Source organism: Abramis brama, assembly GCF_963993115.1.
Source record: "Abramis brama genome assembly, chromosome: 9".
In the NCBI taxonomy this organism is placed as follows: domain Eukaryota; kingdom Metazoa; phylum Chordata; class Actinopteri; order Cypriniformes; family Leuciscidae; genus Abramis; species Abramis brama.
In genome coordinates, this window is record NC_139971.1 from 44,562,915 (window position 1) to 44,581,424 (window position 18,510).

At 38.6% G+C, this 18,510-nt stretch overlaps 1 protein-coding gene across 1 annotated transcript; it reads left to right on the forward strand.

The window, feature by feature from the left end:
• The first annotated feature begins 246 nt into the window (after positions 1–246).
• Positions 247–18,267, forward strand: myef2 (myelin expression factor 2). The gene is made up of 17 exons (XM_084123812.1): positions 247–1,893; positions 3,166–3,353; positions 6,403–6,455; positions 7,025–7,032; positions 8,970–9,063; positions 9,138–9,326; positions 10,548–10,701; positions 11,165–11,214; positions 11,303–11,363; positions 13,167–13,265; positions 13,868–13,909; positions 14,006–14,086; positions 15,058–15,147; positions 15,241–15,297; positions 17,040–17,212; positions 17,288–17,339; positions 17,912–18,267. Exons 1-17 carry the CDS (start codon positions 1,769–1,771, stop codon positions 18,073–18,075), a joined length of 1,680 nt encoding a protein of 559 aa, XP_083979938.1. The 5' UTR covers positions 247–1,768; the 3' UTR covers positions 18,076–18,267.
• Positions 18,268–18,510: the final 243 nt, after the last annotated feature.

An 18,510-nucleotide genomic window follows, 5' to 3' on the forward strand; every position in this document is an offset into this window, starting at 1 on the left:
AACTTTTTTGTTCAGCGATCAGCTCACAAAAACTGATTTTGCACGGGCACTTTGCACTGCTCCCTGAATCAACGCGCTTATTCATTTGTGGATGTTAACTTAATCTGTAAGTCAGCTATGCTGTTTACTTCTGAATATTATATTTCATTCTGGTGCGCTTAACGTTATCGCTACTGTGTAAATGCTATTCACCAACTAAACACATCCTATTCAATGCGTTCACAGTCTCTTTCACGGGCATCATTTGTAGTAGCCTATTCACAAACTGTTTCCTCAAGCATAGCGTTTTCTCGAGTTCACTGTGTGCTCTCTACCATGCACAAATAAAAATGTCACTGAACTTTTGCTGTGTAATTGTAACAATGAGCACTCAAACACACCAAACCAACAATTACTAAAAACACACTTAAAAACAGATTTTGCACGGGCATTTTGCACTAGTTAAATTAAAATAACAAATAAATAAACACATGTAACAGAACAGTACTACAGTTAGTAGAAAACAGTAATAATGTAATTTAATATAAACTAAACATTTTCCAAATAATATTTTACACATTTATATCAATTGGGTTTTTAAACATGAAAAAATCTTATGATTGAGTCATACGAACGAGGATGACCTGTGGGATTTTTCCATCCATTTTTTTTATGTGATACGCTCTACTGGCATTATAAAACTAGTTTACTGCACAGTATATCATGACTCTCACTCCTTTTACATTTATTCGACACTTTTATATGAAGCGAATTCGAGGAATACAAGTCATTCATCTTCAAGAGGCAATAAACACGAGAAGTGCTAGAAAGTTTCAGACAGTTTCAGATACAGTACTTTTTATTTCTTCTTTTTTATTATATCATAACAAAAGTAACACAGATTGACAATAATATATTACATGCCAGGGAGCAGGACAATAATATACCTTTTTAAAAGATTCACAGTCTTTACAGCTTTCTTACTGGAAGAGTCAGAAATCAAATACATATATTGCTTTAACTCTTCCAGAAAAAGGTTAAAGAAAGGCTTACACTTACAATATTTACACTTGTGTACAAAATACTTGGCGAGAAACAAAATGAGATTTGAGTAAATAAAAAACATCTGACTGTCCTCTTTCACAATGTAAATAGGCTAACCCAGATTAACATATTCATATTTCAATGAGATTTCAGGAATTATGTATAGGCTAAAAAAAAACTTTAAATGTTTTTCCAAAAATTCTTAGTATACTCACAATACCAAAATAAATTAGATTCATCTTGAGTTTGGAGACCACAGAAGGAGCAATTTACATCAAAGTCGTCAGAAATAAACCTTTGTAAAGAAAACATTTTGTGGGATAGCAATGATAAGACACTTCTTTGATCTTATCATACAAAAATATTTTTTTGTGGCAAAGCCCACACTCTAGCCCAGTTAATTTCACCCATATGTCTGTTCCAATAAAAATATGGCAATAGGACAAGAGACATATTTCAGGAACAGAGCATGAATAGCCTACTCCTGTTGGATTTGGTGGTTCAGACACAGTCCTGAAAGGATTATTATTTTCAGGATAATAGTTATAACTGCGAATCTTGTTTGATACTGTGTTGACTTTGAAAGCTATGAGGAACACAAATGCATTTATCCCAGCCAGGGGCCTTCACAGATTTTAGCGGGAAAAAACATTTCAGCCTCCAGCAAAATCTCAAACGCCATTTTCCTCTCGCGTCTTCTCGCGATAACTGAGCGCGGACGCGCGCTTGAGAGAGATCAGCAGTGATGGCGGACGCGGAGCTGGCGCTCGATCTCACTGACAACAAGCAAGAAGAATCAGGCGATTCTCCGACTGACGAAGGAGAGCCGGAGCCCCAGCAGACACAGGAGAACACGAATGGCGTTAAAACGTAATTTGGAGCTTTTTAAATCACAAATACTGCATGTGTTGCGTCTATTACGTGCGTGTTGTTTGCGCGGCCTGTGCGCGTTCACACAGAAATAAAGAATCGCGTTTGTTTCTATCTTCAGATCAGTCGCGGTTCGTCACGAGTGTATCTTTAGATAGTTTCTCCAATTTTCTGTTCCTCGCAGCGCGTATTTTTCTGTCATCGGTTTGTTTTGTGGCGCTGCTTTCATTAGTGGCGCGCGCCAATCAGAGCGGTAACCCATGGCAACCGCCCCACCATTAGCGATTGTTTGTTGTTAAAGTCACCATGAAGTCAAAATGGACAATTCTTAGGGTTTTTATGGAATATTGCAGCAAATCACAACCATCCAATCAATTCCTCGCGGTCAAAATCAAGCCCCGCCCACATTGTTCTTTTATTTTATTCATTGCATAACAGAACAATAACAATATACACGTATAGAGTATCACGGTGTATGCAACTGTTATCCATTACATTCATAATAGCATCAAAGGAAACAATAGAAAGAAAAAAAATATAAAATAGAAATAATTAAAATATATATTTGGATATCTTATAAAAAATCCAAAAAGAAAAGGATTAAAAAATTCTATACACCTGTTTTACTTTTTTATTTCTTGCATCTTTTAGGGCCTCGATATAATGCTGAAATTCAATTTTAAGTAATATAATGCTAGGTTTATTATATACGTCACAATAGGAAAGAGGCGTCTAAATGTGTCTAAAAATGTTTTTGCTTGTAGTGATTTATTTATTTATTTAAAAAAGTGAAAATTAATTTACATGATGTATTTTTTCAGGGGTTTTATCACTAAATGTTGACAGAACTATTGGTGAAAATGAAAACAAATGTCATTTTTTTTATTTTTTTTAAACGCAATTGCATTTGAAAACAACTATTACAGGTTAAATACTGACACTTTTGGGTCAAAATCTAAAAAAGTAAAAATGAATTATGAAGAAGTAGTAGTTTCTCCACTAAATTTATTGCAATGATTTTGTTTTTAGAGTGTTTGCTGATGTGATGCGTGTAGTTTTAGGAATAACGGCCTGTTCACTCAATAACTATAATGAAAAAGATAGAGATTTTAAAAATCGTTCCGAATTGCACAATAATAGCGATAACGAAACAATCTAACTTGTGTGTATTTTTTATTTATTTATTTATTAATAGGCCTTTAGCCTGTGTAGCTGAGCTGCTTTGTGCTGTCCGATGTGTGTTGAAGTGTCGTCTTCTCCGTGTGTTTGCAGCGACGCCGAGGAGAAGCCGGAGCCCAAGGAGAAAAGCTCCGGAGGCCGGAAGTCTCACCGCTACCACCCGTATAAAGAGCGTCACGCTGGCGGAGACAAGAAGGCCTCGCTCAGGAACCGGGTGTTCATTAGCAATATCCCTTATGATATGAAGTGGCAGGCTATTAAAGATCTAATGCGCGAGAAAGGTAACGCACACAGACAGCGCAGCGTCCCCGTCCCGTCCTCTCCCTCTCTCGTATCTGTCATGTAGAACGAGCGTGTTTTCTTCGTCTCCGGACGCTGTTCTGGCCGGTGTGAATATGTTTTGACTCTAGGCTATTCTGGTATCTGCTGTAGTCTCTCACTAGCTTGATCTCACTGATGTTTTGAAGGATTTGTACAGGTGGGTGGTCAAACCTGTGATTTTTCTACTTCTTTGCACTAGAGCTGCACGATTAATCGCAATGAAACCGCACGCGATTTGGCAAAGGCTGCGATTATTTTATGCGCAGTTTGTCGGTGATCGGTAGTAAATACTCCTCCATCTGAACTTAGGGATGCACTGATCCGATACTCGGTATCGGCTCCGATACTGCCATTCTTGGCGGATCGGGTATCGGTCAGACAAGGCCGATCCAAATCCGATATTGTGCTTAACTATTCAATGTTATTGTTAAGTCCCACAAAAGGCACACAAACATTATAAAGCACCATAAGTTTTCGTACGCAATATTATAAGTGTTCTGAATCCATTATATAGTGTAATGTGAGATATAAATTAATATTTAAGTCGTTAAATTCAAGATCACGTAAACGTTTCCCTCAGCTGCGGCTGTCAATCATTCTCCATTCTTCATTCAGCATTCAAACAGCGCGTTGCGTTCGGTTACGACAGTTAACACGATGAAACTCTGTTGATAAAGGTCTATAGTTTCGCATAAAACAACTTTATCTTGCTGGACTTTATTGCTGTACCTTAATCATGTTACTTTCTACGGGGTGTCTGTTAGATCACAACACTGGAGTAAAGTCAGAGCACTATTTGTTCTTCACGCGCACAGTAACTGAAATTTAAAACTGTTAAAAGAAAATGCTGAATAGACTATTGCATAGATAGATACTGTATAATACACTACGCATAAATATGTATTTTCTTTGTGCTTTAAACTTTTCAATGCGGACTCGACGCGCTGTGACTTGTTTTGCTTCAAGCGCATCATTCTGCGCTCGGGATGCGCATAAGCGCTCTGTGCCGCACTGTATCGGAGCCTTTCATATCATAATACAGTGACGAAATGAAAGATTATCAATAGCCGTTCTTGTTCTGTCCTATCTATCATGTTGCTACCTCATTAAACAGCTGTGCTCTACATTTAAAAAATGTCAAAATTTTATAGTAGGATATAAAATAATTGCTATTTTTGATTTTTATCTTGTTTTTCATGAATATATTTTACAACAATACAAAGAGCAATGTGTAAAGTTTTACTAGATTTAGTGTTACACTTATTGTCTCTAATTTGTTCCCCACTAAACTTTTTTTTTTCACAAAATGTTCAGATTTTATACAATTATTGTGCACTCGTGATTTTTCTAGACTAAATTTTACTGCTGAATTATCCACTAATCTGGTTTATAATAGCATTTATGTCAGATTATGATCATATATTTTTTGTTGTTGTTTTTCTTTTTTTCAGTTCTTATTATCAGTTCAACACAGAGTTATAGAAATTCTACTTGATTAAAAAAAAAACTGCGCTGGTATCGGTACAGATCGCTATCGGCCGATACTCAGAATTTTTGGGATCGGATCGGTTCTGAAAAAATGGTATCCCTAATCTGAACACCAGCAACACACGCACACACACACACACACCACATATCCCTCTGAACACCAGAGGGCATCTCTCACACACACGCCAAATATGCCCCACAGAAGTACAATGAGTAAACAAACAAACAAACAAAGACATGTATAAAGAAACAGTGACAAACTTAAGTTAAACAAAAATGTGAAAATGTTTACAGATTGAAACACACTTTGCAGTTTCTTATTTTTTAAACCCAATATTGTGTTTAGGTGTTGTTGAATTTCTGATCTTAAAATTAAAAACAAACCCTGGTTTCCTCTAAATTTACGTTTCTGAATACTAAATTTAGCTAACAGAAGAAGCAGATTAAGTAAGTAATGTTCCTTATGGTAAGATTTGTCCTAAGAGGGAAAAAAACAACACATTTTTAAAGCACAGTCTTTCATGAGCATCACACTCTCTGTCTCTGAATAAACAGAAGACTGAAACGCTTTGATTAAACACGAGTAATAAACACACGACTGCCTTATTCTGTGTCAGAAGCTCATCATCTCCCAGAAGGAGGAGCTCAGCTGTCCTCATGAAGTGAGTTTGGAGGAAAAGCGTGATATTAATGTTGTCTTTTGTTGGACAAGAGGTTCATAAATGCTTCTCATGTCTGGAAAGATGTTTGACGCGTGTTGCTTTTTCAAATGCACGTTATAAGCGACTCAAACTCACAGTGCTTTCAGAGTGAGCAGCGTTTACTGAGCCGTACGTCACTGACAAGCTGCGCATTACAAATAATCACAGACTTTGCGATTTCAAAATCGTGATAAGCCAAATCGTTTTAAAGGAGTAATTCACTTTAAAATGGAAGTTAGCCCATGATTTACTCGCCCTCAACTCATCCTAGTGTATATGACGTTCTTCTTTCAGACGAATTCAATTAGAGTTTGAAGAAAAAATGTCCTTCCAATGGCCATAACCAATGTTATGATGGACAGATGCACTTTTTATAATGTTAAAGTTAAATTTATTGATATAATTATTATTATTTTTTTTTTTATAATGCACTATATAAATGATGCACTTTTTTTGAGCTTCAATCCACTGCCATTATAAAGATTGGAAGAGCCAGGACTTTTTTTGTATATACAAACTCTGATTGTGTTCGTCTGACAGAAGAATGTCGTGTACACTAGGATGGGTTCAGGGTGAGTAAATCATGGGCTAACTCTCATTCTGAAGTGAACTCCTCCTTTAAGTGCGATGGAGTTGCGATTGCTCGTGCTGCTCTACTTTGCACCTGTATATAGTGGAATAAATGCATCGGTTTGAGGCGGCGCTCGTGGAGCGGGCCGCAGGGTTCAGGTGTATGTGTTAGCGTTGCACTCGGGGCGATCCACTGGTGATTTAAATGCCTTGTTCTCTGTGGTATTTTCCCTTTGTATGTCTCATGTAGTTGGTGAGGTTACATACGTGGAACTCTTTAAGGATGGAGAAGGAAAGTCAAGGGTAAGTGTTGGTGAATCTGCGAGGTTAAAATCGCATTCCGGTAGAGCCGATTACACTGTTGTTCCTTTGACCTTTGGGATGGATGGTGTGTTGATGTTACAGTAAAGATTATTATGATGATTATTTTGGATGGTGCTGACCCGTTTGGCTGGGGTCCATCTGTCTCACATCTGATGATTGCTTAGGTGTTTTTTGATTTGGATTTAAGATCATGCCAACTGACCTACGAGAGTCATCTATCTGTCAGGTGTCTTTCCTTAAACCCCTTCATCCATCTGTCCGTTTGATCCGTTCTCTCTCTCTCTCCCGTAACAACAAGATCCAGTTTCATTTGCCCCTTTCTGAGTTTATTTGCTTTCATTTGTCCATCTCACTGTAGCCACGTCCCAATTGAATGTAAACGAGCTGATTAAAATGCTCCCGTACTTCATGAGCATGTTGTAATTGATCTTTCTGAAGCACTAATGATAAATGAGTTGAAGTTGTTTGAGTTGACGTGATTCTGATGATGTTCTTTCTTCTCCTCCTCCTCCTCCTCCTCTTCTTCTTCTTGGGACGTGCGTCTGCAGGGCTGTGGGTAAGAACTGCCTCACAACATATGAATTCATTCAGCAAAAACTACACACAGGGTTCGTACAAGTGCTTGAATTTGACTTTTTTAAATGTAAGTCCTGGAAAACCCTTGAAAACAGCCATATTCATGAAGAGGTACTTACAAAAGTGCTTGAATTATTGAAAATTATTGTTATGAAGCAATATTTTCATTCAAAATTAATGTTGCAGCCTGTCTGATAAAGATATAAAGACATTTCGCAGGACTATGAGTGTGATATTGCTCATATAAATATCCAAGTATATGAAACGGCTTTCATTCATCAGCTCAATCATATATTCATGGGAGAAAAAAATGTATTTGAATAAGGAAAGCAATATCTTTGTCATAGTATTCTTTCAATGGTTAATGTTTCCACAATCTTTGCATACTTTGCATGTGCTGCACTTTATTTGTAGTACATTAGTATATTTTTTATTTATCGGGTTACCTTTTTTAGAATTTGAAAGATAATAAAGATATTGTTTTAAATTTGCGAGATCTCTGATTGTAGTCCTTAAAGGGTTAGTTCACCCAAAAATGAAAATTCTGTCAGTAATTACTCACCCTCATGTTGTTCCAACCCCGTAAGACCTTCGTTCATCTTCGGAACACAAATTAAGATATTTTTGATTAAATCTGAGAGCTGGATCACTCCTCCATAGGCTTCTAAGACATTATAACTTGCTGGCCCAGAAAATGCATTAAAGACATCATTAATATAGTCCAAGTGACTCCAGTGGCTCAATCTTAAGTTTATAAAGCGACGAGAATACTTTTTGTGCGCAAACCCCCCCAAAAATAACGACTTTATTCCACTATTCATTTCCTTCTCTTTGGGCCTCGAGTTTTTTCATGTAGTGTTTTAGCGCAGCGCGTCTGTGTTGTACATCACACGCATCACACACATGACCAGCATCGGCCAATAGTGAGCCTACATGTGACGTACAACACAGACGCGCTGCGCTAAAACACTACGTGAAAAAACTTGCCGACCCCTGTCTTACGGGGTTGGAACAACATGAGGGTGAGTAATTACTGACAGAATTTTCATTTTTGGGTGAACTGACCCTTTAAGTCCTGGAATTTCATTTTACAGTGTCTGTACGAACCCTGTAAGCATTTTCATTTATTCAAATGTTTTATCTGAAGCGACTTGCGTTTCATTGCAATTATGTGTCTTTTTAAAAAAAAAAATTTAAAACCCATAACCTTGGCGTTCATCTACTGTTTGCACTACAGTACTTTATTTAAAGTCCCCCTGTGGTGAAAATCCAGCTTTTAATATTGTTTGTCTATGTGGTGTTTTTAATGTGCTTTAAGACAAACCATGTGTAAATTCATAAGTCGACTCCATTGCTGAGTATTTCCTCCTTAAAACTGCAGTGAACCAAAGACAGTCTCAAAAACACGCTTTGAAATCGCTGGTGTTTCTGACGTCACAAACTACCTTGTAACCAATCAGATCAACGTGTGATCGTCAACCAGTGGATCTCTGAGCTGAGTGAGTGAGTGGAGGCGGGGCTCATTTGCATATTCATAGAACCGTGCATACTAAATGAGGCAAGGGTGTCGAGTTACATTCAAGATATTTTAAGGCATGAAGGATATTATTTTCAAGGGAAAAAATCATTTTGGTGATCAGATGAGTTTTAAGGGATGCAGTTATTGACTACAGGGGGACTTTAACTAAAGTGAATACTTAAATATTTAGATTATGCTTAAGTAATATTTCAATGAATTAAATATGCAATGGAATGTTGCCTTCAATAATTTCTTCAGGTATCTGACAGCAGCATCAAGTAGGAATTATTATTATTATTTTAATTTGTTTTCCCAAACATTTATAAAATGCACTCACACACTCTCTCTCTCTCACACACACACACACACATGTCCTTACCGCTGCTTGTCTCTTTCAGTGTGGTTGAGTTCAAAGATGAAGAGTTTGTGAAGAAAGCCATTGAAGTCATGAGCAAACACGATCTGAACGGACGGCCGCTGAACATTAAGGAGGTAAACGATCAGATCCCTTCATCCCGCGTGTGTTTGTGCAGACAGTGTGTGACGAGTGTGTGGGTCTGTTTCAGGACCCTGACGGGGATCATGCGCGGCGTGTTCTGCAGAGATCGGGCCGGATGTTTGGAGCGGGTCGAGGACAGGACGGTCCCGTCGGGATTAACGTTCCTCCTTCCATCGCCAACAACCCCAACATCCCTCCTGACATCATCAGCGCACTGCAGGCCGGGCGCCTGGGAAACACTGTGTTCGTGGCCAACGTGAGTCGTCACTGCAGTTCGAGTGTAGAGGGTGTGCACTGACGTCACTTTATTAGCAGCATAGCAGTGGAAGTTTCACCCATAGCATCTGTGGTGACGTGTAGACAGTGAACAGAAGCGGGCCCAGGACTGAGCCTTGAGGCACACCGGAGGAGCTTCTGGAGCACAACACATGTTTGAGACTCCTTCTGCATGCACAAATCTCACTGGTTTATTACAATTAATTGCAAAATGATTGTTGGGAATGTAAACTGATATAGAGAGTATGCACTGACGTCACTTTCCCGCGGGAACACACTCCCACAGCCGGACTGAGTGGCAGAAGAGCTGCGGTGTGACTGGATTTAATAGGAGAAACTGTGGAAAAATTAGTAAAACAAACGATTATCAGTTTAAACTAAAGCTTGGACTCCATATAGTGTTCCTTACAGCTTACCAGAGATCCAGTGATCATGGATATTGACATGCAGCAGGAATCGTGTTTCCTCACGTTTATATGAGCCTGATTTCCACGCCGGGGAAATACATAAATTGTTTAACACATTAAATACATAAATGTAATACGAAAAACATTTCGTCAGTCTGTAAAAATATACCTCAGATTTCTTGTCAAATCTAGTTGTACAGTAAATCTCAAAGCTTTTTTCTGTTTTAGATGTGCTTTGTGTGTTTTTCGTGGCATTAATGCTGAAAACAAACGCTGCCACTCAGTGTTTCTGCCACTCGGTGTTTCTGCCACTCGGTGTTTCTGCCACTCGGTGTTGCTGCCACTCGGTGTTGCTGCCACTCGGTGTTGCTGCCACTCGGTGTTGCTGCCACTCGGTGTTGCTGCCACTCGGTGTTGCTGCCACTCGGTGTTGCTGCCACTCGGTGTTGCTGCCACTCGGTGTTGCTGCCACTCGGTGTTGCTGCCACTCGGTGTTGCTGCCACTCGGTGTTGCTGCCACTCGGTGTTGCTGCCACTCGGTGTTGCTGCCACTCGGTGTTGCTGCCAACGGTGACGTCACATGCATATCCTCTATAAATTAGTATTTTTAACGTTTATTAGTATTTAACTGTGAAATAAAGATACTTCAGCAGTAGGAAATTATTATTATTAACTGCGGTTATTTGACTGATTCATAGTCTGTGTGTAATCTTAAGCGCACGCTCCGCTTTAACTCCTGACTCGTGTATGTGTGTGTGTGTGTGTGTGTGTGTGTGTGTGTGTGTTCTCCGCAGCTGGACTTTAAGGTGGGCTGGAAGAAGCTGAAGGAGGTGTTCGGCATGGCCGGGACGGTGAGGAGGGCAGACGTGAAAGAAGATAAAGACGGGAAGAGCCGAGGGATGGGGACGGTGTCCTTCGAGCAGCCGCTGGAGGCCGTTCAAGCCATCTGTATCCTCACCAAAACCTGCGGATGCAAAAGAAGATTATTTACACTGCCGTTCAAAAGTTTGGGGTCGTGAGATTTAATAACATTAAGAAAGAAAATTTGGATGTATTACTGAATCATACATGTATGACTGTAGACTAAATCACGTTTTGAAAGTAATTTGACGCTTCAAGTAATGATTGTATCAATTACATCCAGTAGGTGGCGACAAGCGACTGTTAAAAAATGTAATTTGTTCAAGAGATTTGTTTGAAAAATGCTGATTCTTCCAGTAATGAAACAAATTAAGTCTTCAGGAGGGAGTCAAACACATTCACTCACACATTAAAAAGAAAAATATATAATAATTAATTTAAATTTATTAGGCTAAAAATTGTAATTAGACTACAGCAATTAACATTTTGTCAGAAGCTGTAGTAAATGTTATTTTTAGTTGTGTGTGTCTTCCTTGACTCCCACTCACAGCCATGTTCAACGGGCAGATGCTGTTCGACAGACAGATGCATGTGAAAATGGTGAGACATTGTGTTTGTTCTTGTACAGCTTATGTTTATAAAGCATATTAGCACTTCAGCATCCATTCATGTGTTTGTTTTACTGTAGGATGATAAATCCCTTCCTCCAGATGACTTCCGGCCAGCTGAGAAAGCGCCACAGTTACCCAGTAAGAGCTTTCTGTGCTTGTTTGAGATCAGGCTGTGTTTTACCTGTGTGTGTGTATATATATATATATATATATATATATATATATATATATATATATATATATATATATATCAGGGTTTCCGTTGTCCGGTAATTACTGGACATTGGCCGGAAAAAAAATTAAATGTCCGACAAAATTAAATATCTCCGGTCAAATTGTCCGATTAAAATTGCCTTATAATCCCGCCCCCCCAACACAATCTGAATTTGAGAATAAGCCTAAAATGTATAAAGCAAAAATACACCGACCTTTGGCTATGTTATAAAGGAACAGGCTCTACCGTTTGAAAGTTATTAAACATTATTACATGGCTTGGTTGAATTCCAATGTGGAATGCGGTCTGTTATTTCTTGATATCAGACGCTGCGAAGCACTAGCGGCGCCAGGATTTTGATTGTAGGTGGGCCTCCAGAAAACTGGATGGGCCCGTTAAAATAAGCCAAAAAATAAATAAAAATGGGTTCCCCTTCATCTCCGTTTCAGCGCTTTTCTGGGCACTGAGGACAGCGACTCAGTAGCCTACCTGAATTTAATGCGTAATTAGCATAGGTAAAAAAAAATAAAAAAAACTTAAACAGGATTTTTTGTTGTTGCTTTTTTAATACAATTACAATTTCATTTAATTTATTGTTTAATAAAATTATAGGCCTATTATTTTTAGTTTATTAACAGCAACAACAGCTGTAAAGATGACGATCGCCATCTCCGTAGTGAACGCGCCTAGAGAGAAATGCACATCATGGATTACATAATCAGAGAGTAGCCTATTTCTTTTCGTTTTAAATTGTTAAAAAGACATTTCAAGCTTTCTTAAGATATATTTCATGTCTGTGAGGCCTACGCTGAGTTTCGTTAAATTAGGATGAGATGCGCTCCAGTTCACGAGCAATGCAAGTGACCGCGCGGGCGCCGTCATGATTAGGCCTATCGTCTGATATATTTGCTTCTTATTTATTAAATCCAGGCAATTGGTTGATAATTTTTTTTATTAAAATTAAGATACAATTTATACAAAATGAAATTCACTTCAAAGAAGTCTTTCTACAAAACCAAACTTAATTAAGTGGTCAAAATCATGTCTGACCCGCTCCATGTCTCTCGATATTGCGCATCCTATCTTACTCGTGCGGTTCACTTTTCATAATCAACATAAATTAAAAAATAACATTATAATATTTTAACAAATATTAAAATAAGTGAGCTTATTTAATGGCTACAACACGTATAGTAGACCTAGACACTCTATTTGTACAAATTGCTGCACATTCATTTTATTCTGAATTTTGCACACATAAGTTGAAAGGCATTTGTTTGTGCATGCATAGCAAAACATATCTGCAACATTTATCAAGTTCACTGATAATTATGCGCGCATTTATTAATTATTATCTTAATGAATAATGAAACAAGGACGAAGCATGTAAACTGCGTTGTTTGTTTAGAATGGAATGGATCGCAAATAGATCAGAATGAAGAAACTACAAAACCATAGTAGAAAATGTTTTTTTCCGTCTATTTGAAAGTTAGGCTAATAAACATGTTGCATTCGGCCTGATTATGTCATTTTTTAAGTTACATAGCCTTCCTCCAGTTTCCTCAACTGGACTAATGGCATATCATCAAAATGTCCGGAAAACGAAACCTCTGCCGGTCACTTTGACCGGCACCATTTTTTTCTAGCGGAAACTCTGATATATATATATATATATATATAAAAGTGTATGATTATAAATGTTCATGTGTGTGTGTGATGTGTTGCAGGAGGTCTGGGCGGCATCGGTATGGGTTTGGGTCCCGGCGGGCAGCCAATAAATGCCAACCGTCTCAGTGGAGGGGGCGTGGCCTCCATGGGACCTGGAGGTTTGTGGTCATGTTTTCTTAAATATTTATGCAGATATTATACAGCATGCTTAATTTTATTTATTTTGCAAAATAAATTTATTTGCATAATAAACATTTATTTGCAAATGAATCATTGAAATAATTGGTTTATTATTAGTGCTGGGCAATTATTAATTGCATAGTTTGTGTTTACATAATATATGTGTGTGTACTGTGTTAAATTATTTTATATAAATACACACACATGCATGTAAATATTTAAGAAAAATGTGTTAATGTATAAAATATTTATTTATAATATATGCAATATGTGTATGTGTGTGTGTATATATATAAATAAAATATATACATGCATAAGTGTGTATTTATACATACAAAATAATTATACACAACACACACACATATATTATGTAAACACAAACTATGATTTATTGTTGCCCAGCACTAGTTTCTATAAATGGACTGATTTATTAAATGTTCAGTTCATTCACTGAAATGAATGGGACGAAGAGCATGAATTGTGATGTTCATTGGTCACCAGTAAGAATATTGAACGTATCAGCTGCATTATCCAGCAGATGATGGGATTATGGGTAATGAAGGACTGATTGATCCCGCAGGAATGGACGGGCCGGGATGCAGCAGCATGAACCGCATGAGTGGTGAGAGAGACGTCACGTTTATCTGAAGCAGATCGTCTCAGGGATCAGCTGTGAGGGCGCTCACGTGTGTGTGTGTGTGTGCGTGCGTGCGTGCAGGGATGAGCGGGGGGTTTTCCGGCATGGACTGCATGGGAGGATTCGGTGCCAGAGACATGGGATCCATGGGCCGAATGGGAGGTAAAACATCAACCCGTCCAACCGTCTGTCTTTCAGTTAGAGCTTCACGATACTGGGAAAAATTGACATTGTGACACTTTAATACAAGAATGTTCAGTCGGTATAGGGTCTAACAGACATGTTGTTTATTTAGATCATTTAAAGACTGGACAATTAAAAGTTTAGACAATTGTCCCTCTCCTATAGCAACGAATGAATGTAATTGTTCCTCAGGGAGACTACAGTGCACTGCCTGATGGGATACTGTAGTAGACGTTCGCATAGTTATTCTCCCTGATATTATCAATCTTATAAGTGAAGAAGTTTATAAAGTCATCACTGCTTGGAAACGTCTGGGTTTGAAGCTTTATTTCTCGTTAATTTATTCACCGTTTTAAATAAATGCCTAGGGTTGTGTTTGTTTTCTCCTGAGATGCACAATAAGCAGATCTAGCAGCTCTTATCCTGACTCTGTGTGTGCCGTGACGCGCTCTCTCCACCAGACGCCACATCCCTCTAGTTGTGTCTTCTTCCAGCTGCGCTCCACTGTTCTGGCTGCTCTCTTTAAGTGTTTATTGTAGAGGGATACAGTTCACATCTGTTGTCACTTGTATATTAAAATCAGCAACAGTTATGACTCTCTCTGCAGCCAGAACTGACTCTGACTCAGTCTGTATGGTGGCCTGTATACAGTAGCGGGAATCATCACTTACGCTACACGTTACATAAAGCACTAACACTTCAAAATAATTATTTTAAATGCAATTCATTTGTGATTAATCGATTTGACAGCATATATATATATATATATTTAAAAAAAATCTAGTTTCTGATACCAGTTCAGATGTTAAACCTTCAAGCTTCAGAGTGAATTCGGCTCTTTGTGTGTGAGCTGCTCGTGGTCCGGTGAAGCACTGCATCATGGGATATGGGATGCACACGTGTGGATTGTCTATATTTGCTCTCGGTCTCATGCCTGGGTTTGTGTGCAGAAATGTACCGTTCTGGAATGTCGGGGATGGACAGAGACTTCGGCAGAAGTGACCTGGGAATGAGCGTCCAGTTCGGAGACTCGTTTGGAGGTGTGTGTGTGTGTGTGTGTGTGTGTGTGTGTGTGTGTGTGTGTGTTCACACTTGAGCTGATGGTGACTGACGTCTGTTCTCTTCCCCATCAGCTGGAGGATATGCAGGAATGGGGAATTCTGGGATTGGACCCATTGGCTCTGGATTAGGTCACTCATCTCACGCTCTCACACACACTGGCCCTCATTTATCATTCTTGCGTAGAAACGGGCGTATATGTTGGCGTACGATTATGCTTACACTCCTCTCACCGCCTGATTAGCTGTGCGTACCTTTGATATCCAGGTGTCCGCAATACCTGCCCTTGATAAATGCAGCGGCTGAAAACGATCGTCATTAGAATAACGCCCCTCCGCTTCCCCCACGCCCTCACTTTACGCCATGGACACACGGAAGACGGCAAAGAAGAGGAACGTGGATGAGCAAATGACCTATCACAATGCATTATCTTACAGCACGTGTTTTGAAACAATTAGCATTTCATTTCGTATCACGTCACATGTATTGGGGTGTACAATAGTGATGGTGATGTGATGTGGAGTACCATTCATTCACATTAATAATTGCATGACAATTTGTAATATTATTATTATTATTATTATGATTTTTATTATTAATGACGCTTATTGTTATTTAGAAGAAGAATGTCGTTATTATTATTATTTGTATTATTATTATTATTATTATTTAAAAGAAGAAGAATGTCATTTTTATTATTTTGTCAGTCTGAATTATTTTTTGGTCATTGAAAGCCTTTCATTACTGAACCCAGTCCGTGCGCACCTGCCGGGCCTAACCCTGGCCTAACCCTGGCCTAACCCTGGCCTAACCCTGGCCTAACCCTGGCCTAACCCTGGCCTAACCCTGGCCTAACCCTGGCCTAACCCGGGCCTAACCCGGGCCTAACCCTGGCCTAACCCTGGCCTAACCATCGTTTCAAAGAATAGTACAACGGCGAGCGCGTCGAGTATAAACGCCTCGTTCGTTTGGGGAGGTGTGCAGTCTGCGGAGTCAGGCGACAGTATAAACAAGGCTCAAGGCGTCAGGTAAAGCGCACAGGCTCGCAACTGAAGGAATGCATATGCCTACAAATCAAATGCTTTGGTAAAGTCACACAAATTAAACCCTGAAGTCCATGTTGCACAAAAATAAACACTGAAGTTTATAATTACTATACTGTTTTTTTACAGTGGGTCATAATATATCATATCTTTTAGTTTGTCAGTGCGTTTGTGGTGTTAGGAATTGTTTTTCTGCGCATTTCCCACTAACTCAGAACATGCGTACATGTACACCTCCTCCTGAGCGGGCGTAGGATTAGAGCGAGCCGTACGCCAACGCCCATATTGATAAATCTCAGTCACCGTGGGTTTGGGTGTACGCTGGAAATTTGGTGTACGCACTTTTGATAAATGAGGGCCATTAAATGATATTCATATAGTAATAGTTAATTGTGATTGACACAAACCACATTTCTATCATAAAAGTATTCATACGACTCGTCTGAGAAACAGGACAGTCATTATTCACTGGACAATCGTTAGTGATGTCGGTGACATTTTACAGTAAGGTAGATTTTACAGTAAGGTAATTTTAAATTATTAAAATCTAATATTATTTAATGGACCTGAGGTGAGATGGACTAACAGGGAATAGTTGTATTTTTTATCTAATATCTATCATTAACACACATTAATAAATACTGTAACAAATGTATTGCTTATCAAGTAATATTAATGCATTCACCTTACTGTAAAGTGTTACCATGACGACTGATCAGATACAGTGTCTTCTGTCATACTCATGTACGATTATTAGTTGCATTTATTACTTGCTCTTTGTGTTTTATCAGAACCAATACTGCATGTGAACGTGTGTGTGTGTGTTTCAGGTGGAGGAGGAGGAATGCTTAATATGGGAATGGACCGCATGAATTCTGGCTTTGACCGAATGGCGGGAAACATGGATATGGGGCGTGGCTTCGGCCAGTACGGAGGTCACATGGGTGGAATGAGTGACAGGGGGGCGGGGTCTAAGGCCGGATGCCAGATCTTTGTGAGAAACGTACGTATGAAGATGACTGTGTGTGTGTGTGTGTGTCACTGACGTGTGTCTGATGTGAATCGTGTGTGTCCGCAGCTCTCGTATGATCTGACCTGGCAGAAGCTCAAGGAGAAGTTCAGTCACTGCGGTACGTGATGCAAATCTCCTCTCTTTCTGGTTTTAAATTGAATGATAATTAGGTTTAAGAGAAAATAACACTTAAAATATTTACACATATGCATAACACGTATTTAACAAAAATGATTGGGGGGTAAAAGCAGAAATGTTACAAAGTGATGTTAAACAGCAGCTCACACAGGAGAGAGCATGAGAACAACAAATACTAAAATCATAATGATGATAAGAATAACAAATGGATAAATTAAAAATATATACATGTAGTATTTTCATTATTATTATTATTATTTTTCACAATTTTTGTATGTGCTTTCATATAATAAAAATGTAAATAAATTAATAAATAACTCCCATAAATATATAATTTATTAAACTTATAATTGTATATAATTTATTTATTTGTATCATTATTATATATTTTTTGTATATAATAAAATTAGAATAAATCAATGTAACAAATTATATAATTAATTTGTATCATTATTGTTATTTTGTGTGTATGCATGTATAAAAATGTCATTTCTGATCCAGCATTTTGTTTAAATTCCTCCAAACCTGTAACGGGCGCTGTGTCTCCTTCAGGTCAGGTGATGTACGCTGAGATAAAGATGGAGAACGGTAAATCTAAAGGCTGCGGGACGGTGCGCTTCGACTGTCCGGAGAGCGCAGAGAAAGCCTGTCGAGTGATGAACGGGACCAAGATCAACGGGCGAGAGGTGGATGTTCGCCTAGACCGGAACGCTTGAGCCGCTCGTCGTCGCCGCCTCTGTTTTGTTTTAGAAACATCACGACTGTCATATCTGAACAATCTCGCCAGCCGCTCACCCTTTTACTGTTAGTGACCGCCTCTTCATTTCTCTTTTTTTTTTTTTTTGTAAACATTTGTAAGGCGTTTGTCTCTAAATTTTAAGAAAAAATAAAAAGCCGGCTGTTGTAAACTCTGTCTGGCTGTGAGTCTGTGAAGAACGCGTCCAGAATCCACAAAACACTCAATCCTCTGCTTTCCCTAAAGCACTTTTTTTTAGGAATGTTCTTAAGAATTCAGATTTTTGAGAAAAAAATATTTGCAACAATTTAATGTTAAACTGTCTTTCAGGTCTTGAAATTAAGATTTTTAAATTTTCATAAATCTTTCATGTTGTTTCTAACTGTAACGTTTTGAAGATGCATCAGTGAAACTC

Excerpts from the sequence above, each read along its gene's own strand:
- myef2 (XM_084123812.1), top strand. The coding sequence starts at position 1,769 with ATGGCGGACGCGGAGCTGGCGCTCGATCTCACTGACAACAAGCAAGAA. Across the intron at positions 11,364-13,166 it reads GAAAGCGCCACAGTTACCCA|GAGGTCTGGGCGGCATCGGT; the intron begins GTAAGAGCTTTC and ends GATGTGTTGCAG. Across the intron at positions 13,266-13,867 it reads GGCCTCCATGGGACCTGGAG|GAATGGACGGGCCGGGATGC; the intron begins GTTTGTGGTCAT and ends TTGATCCCGCAG.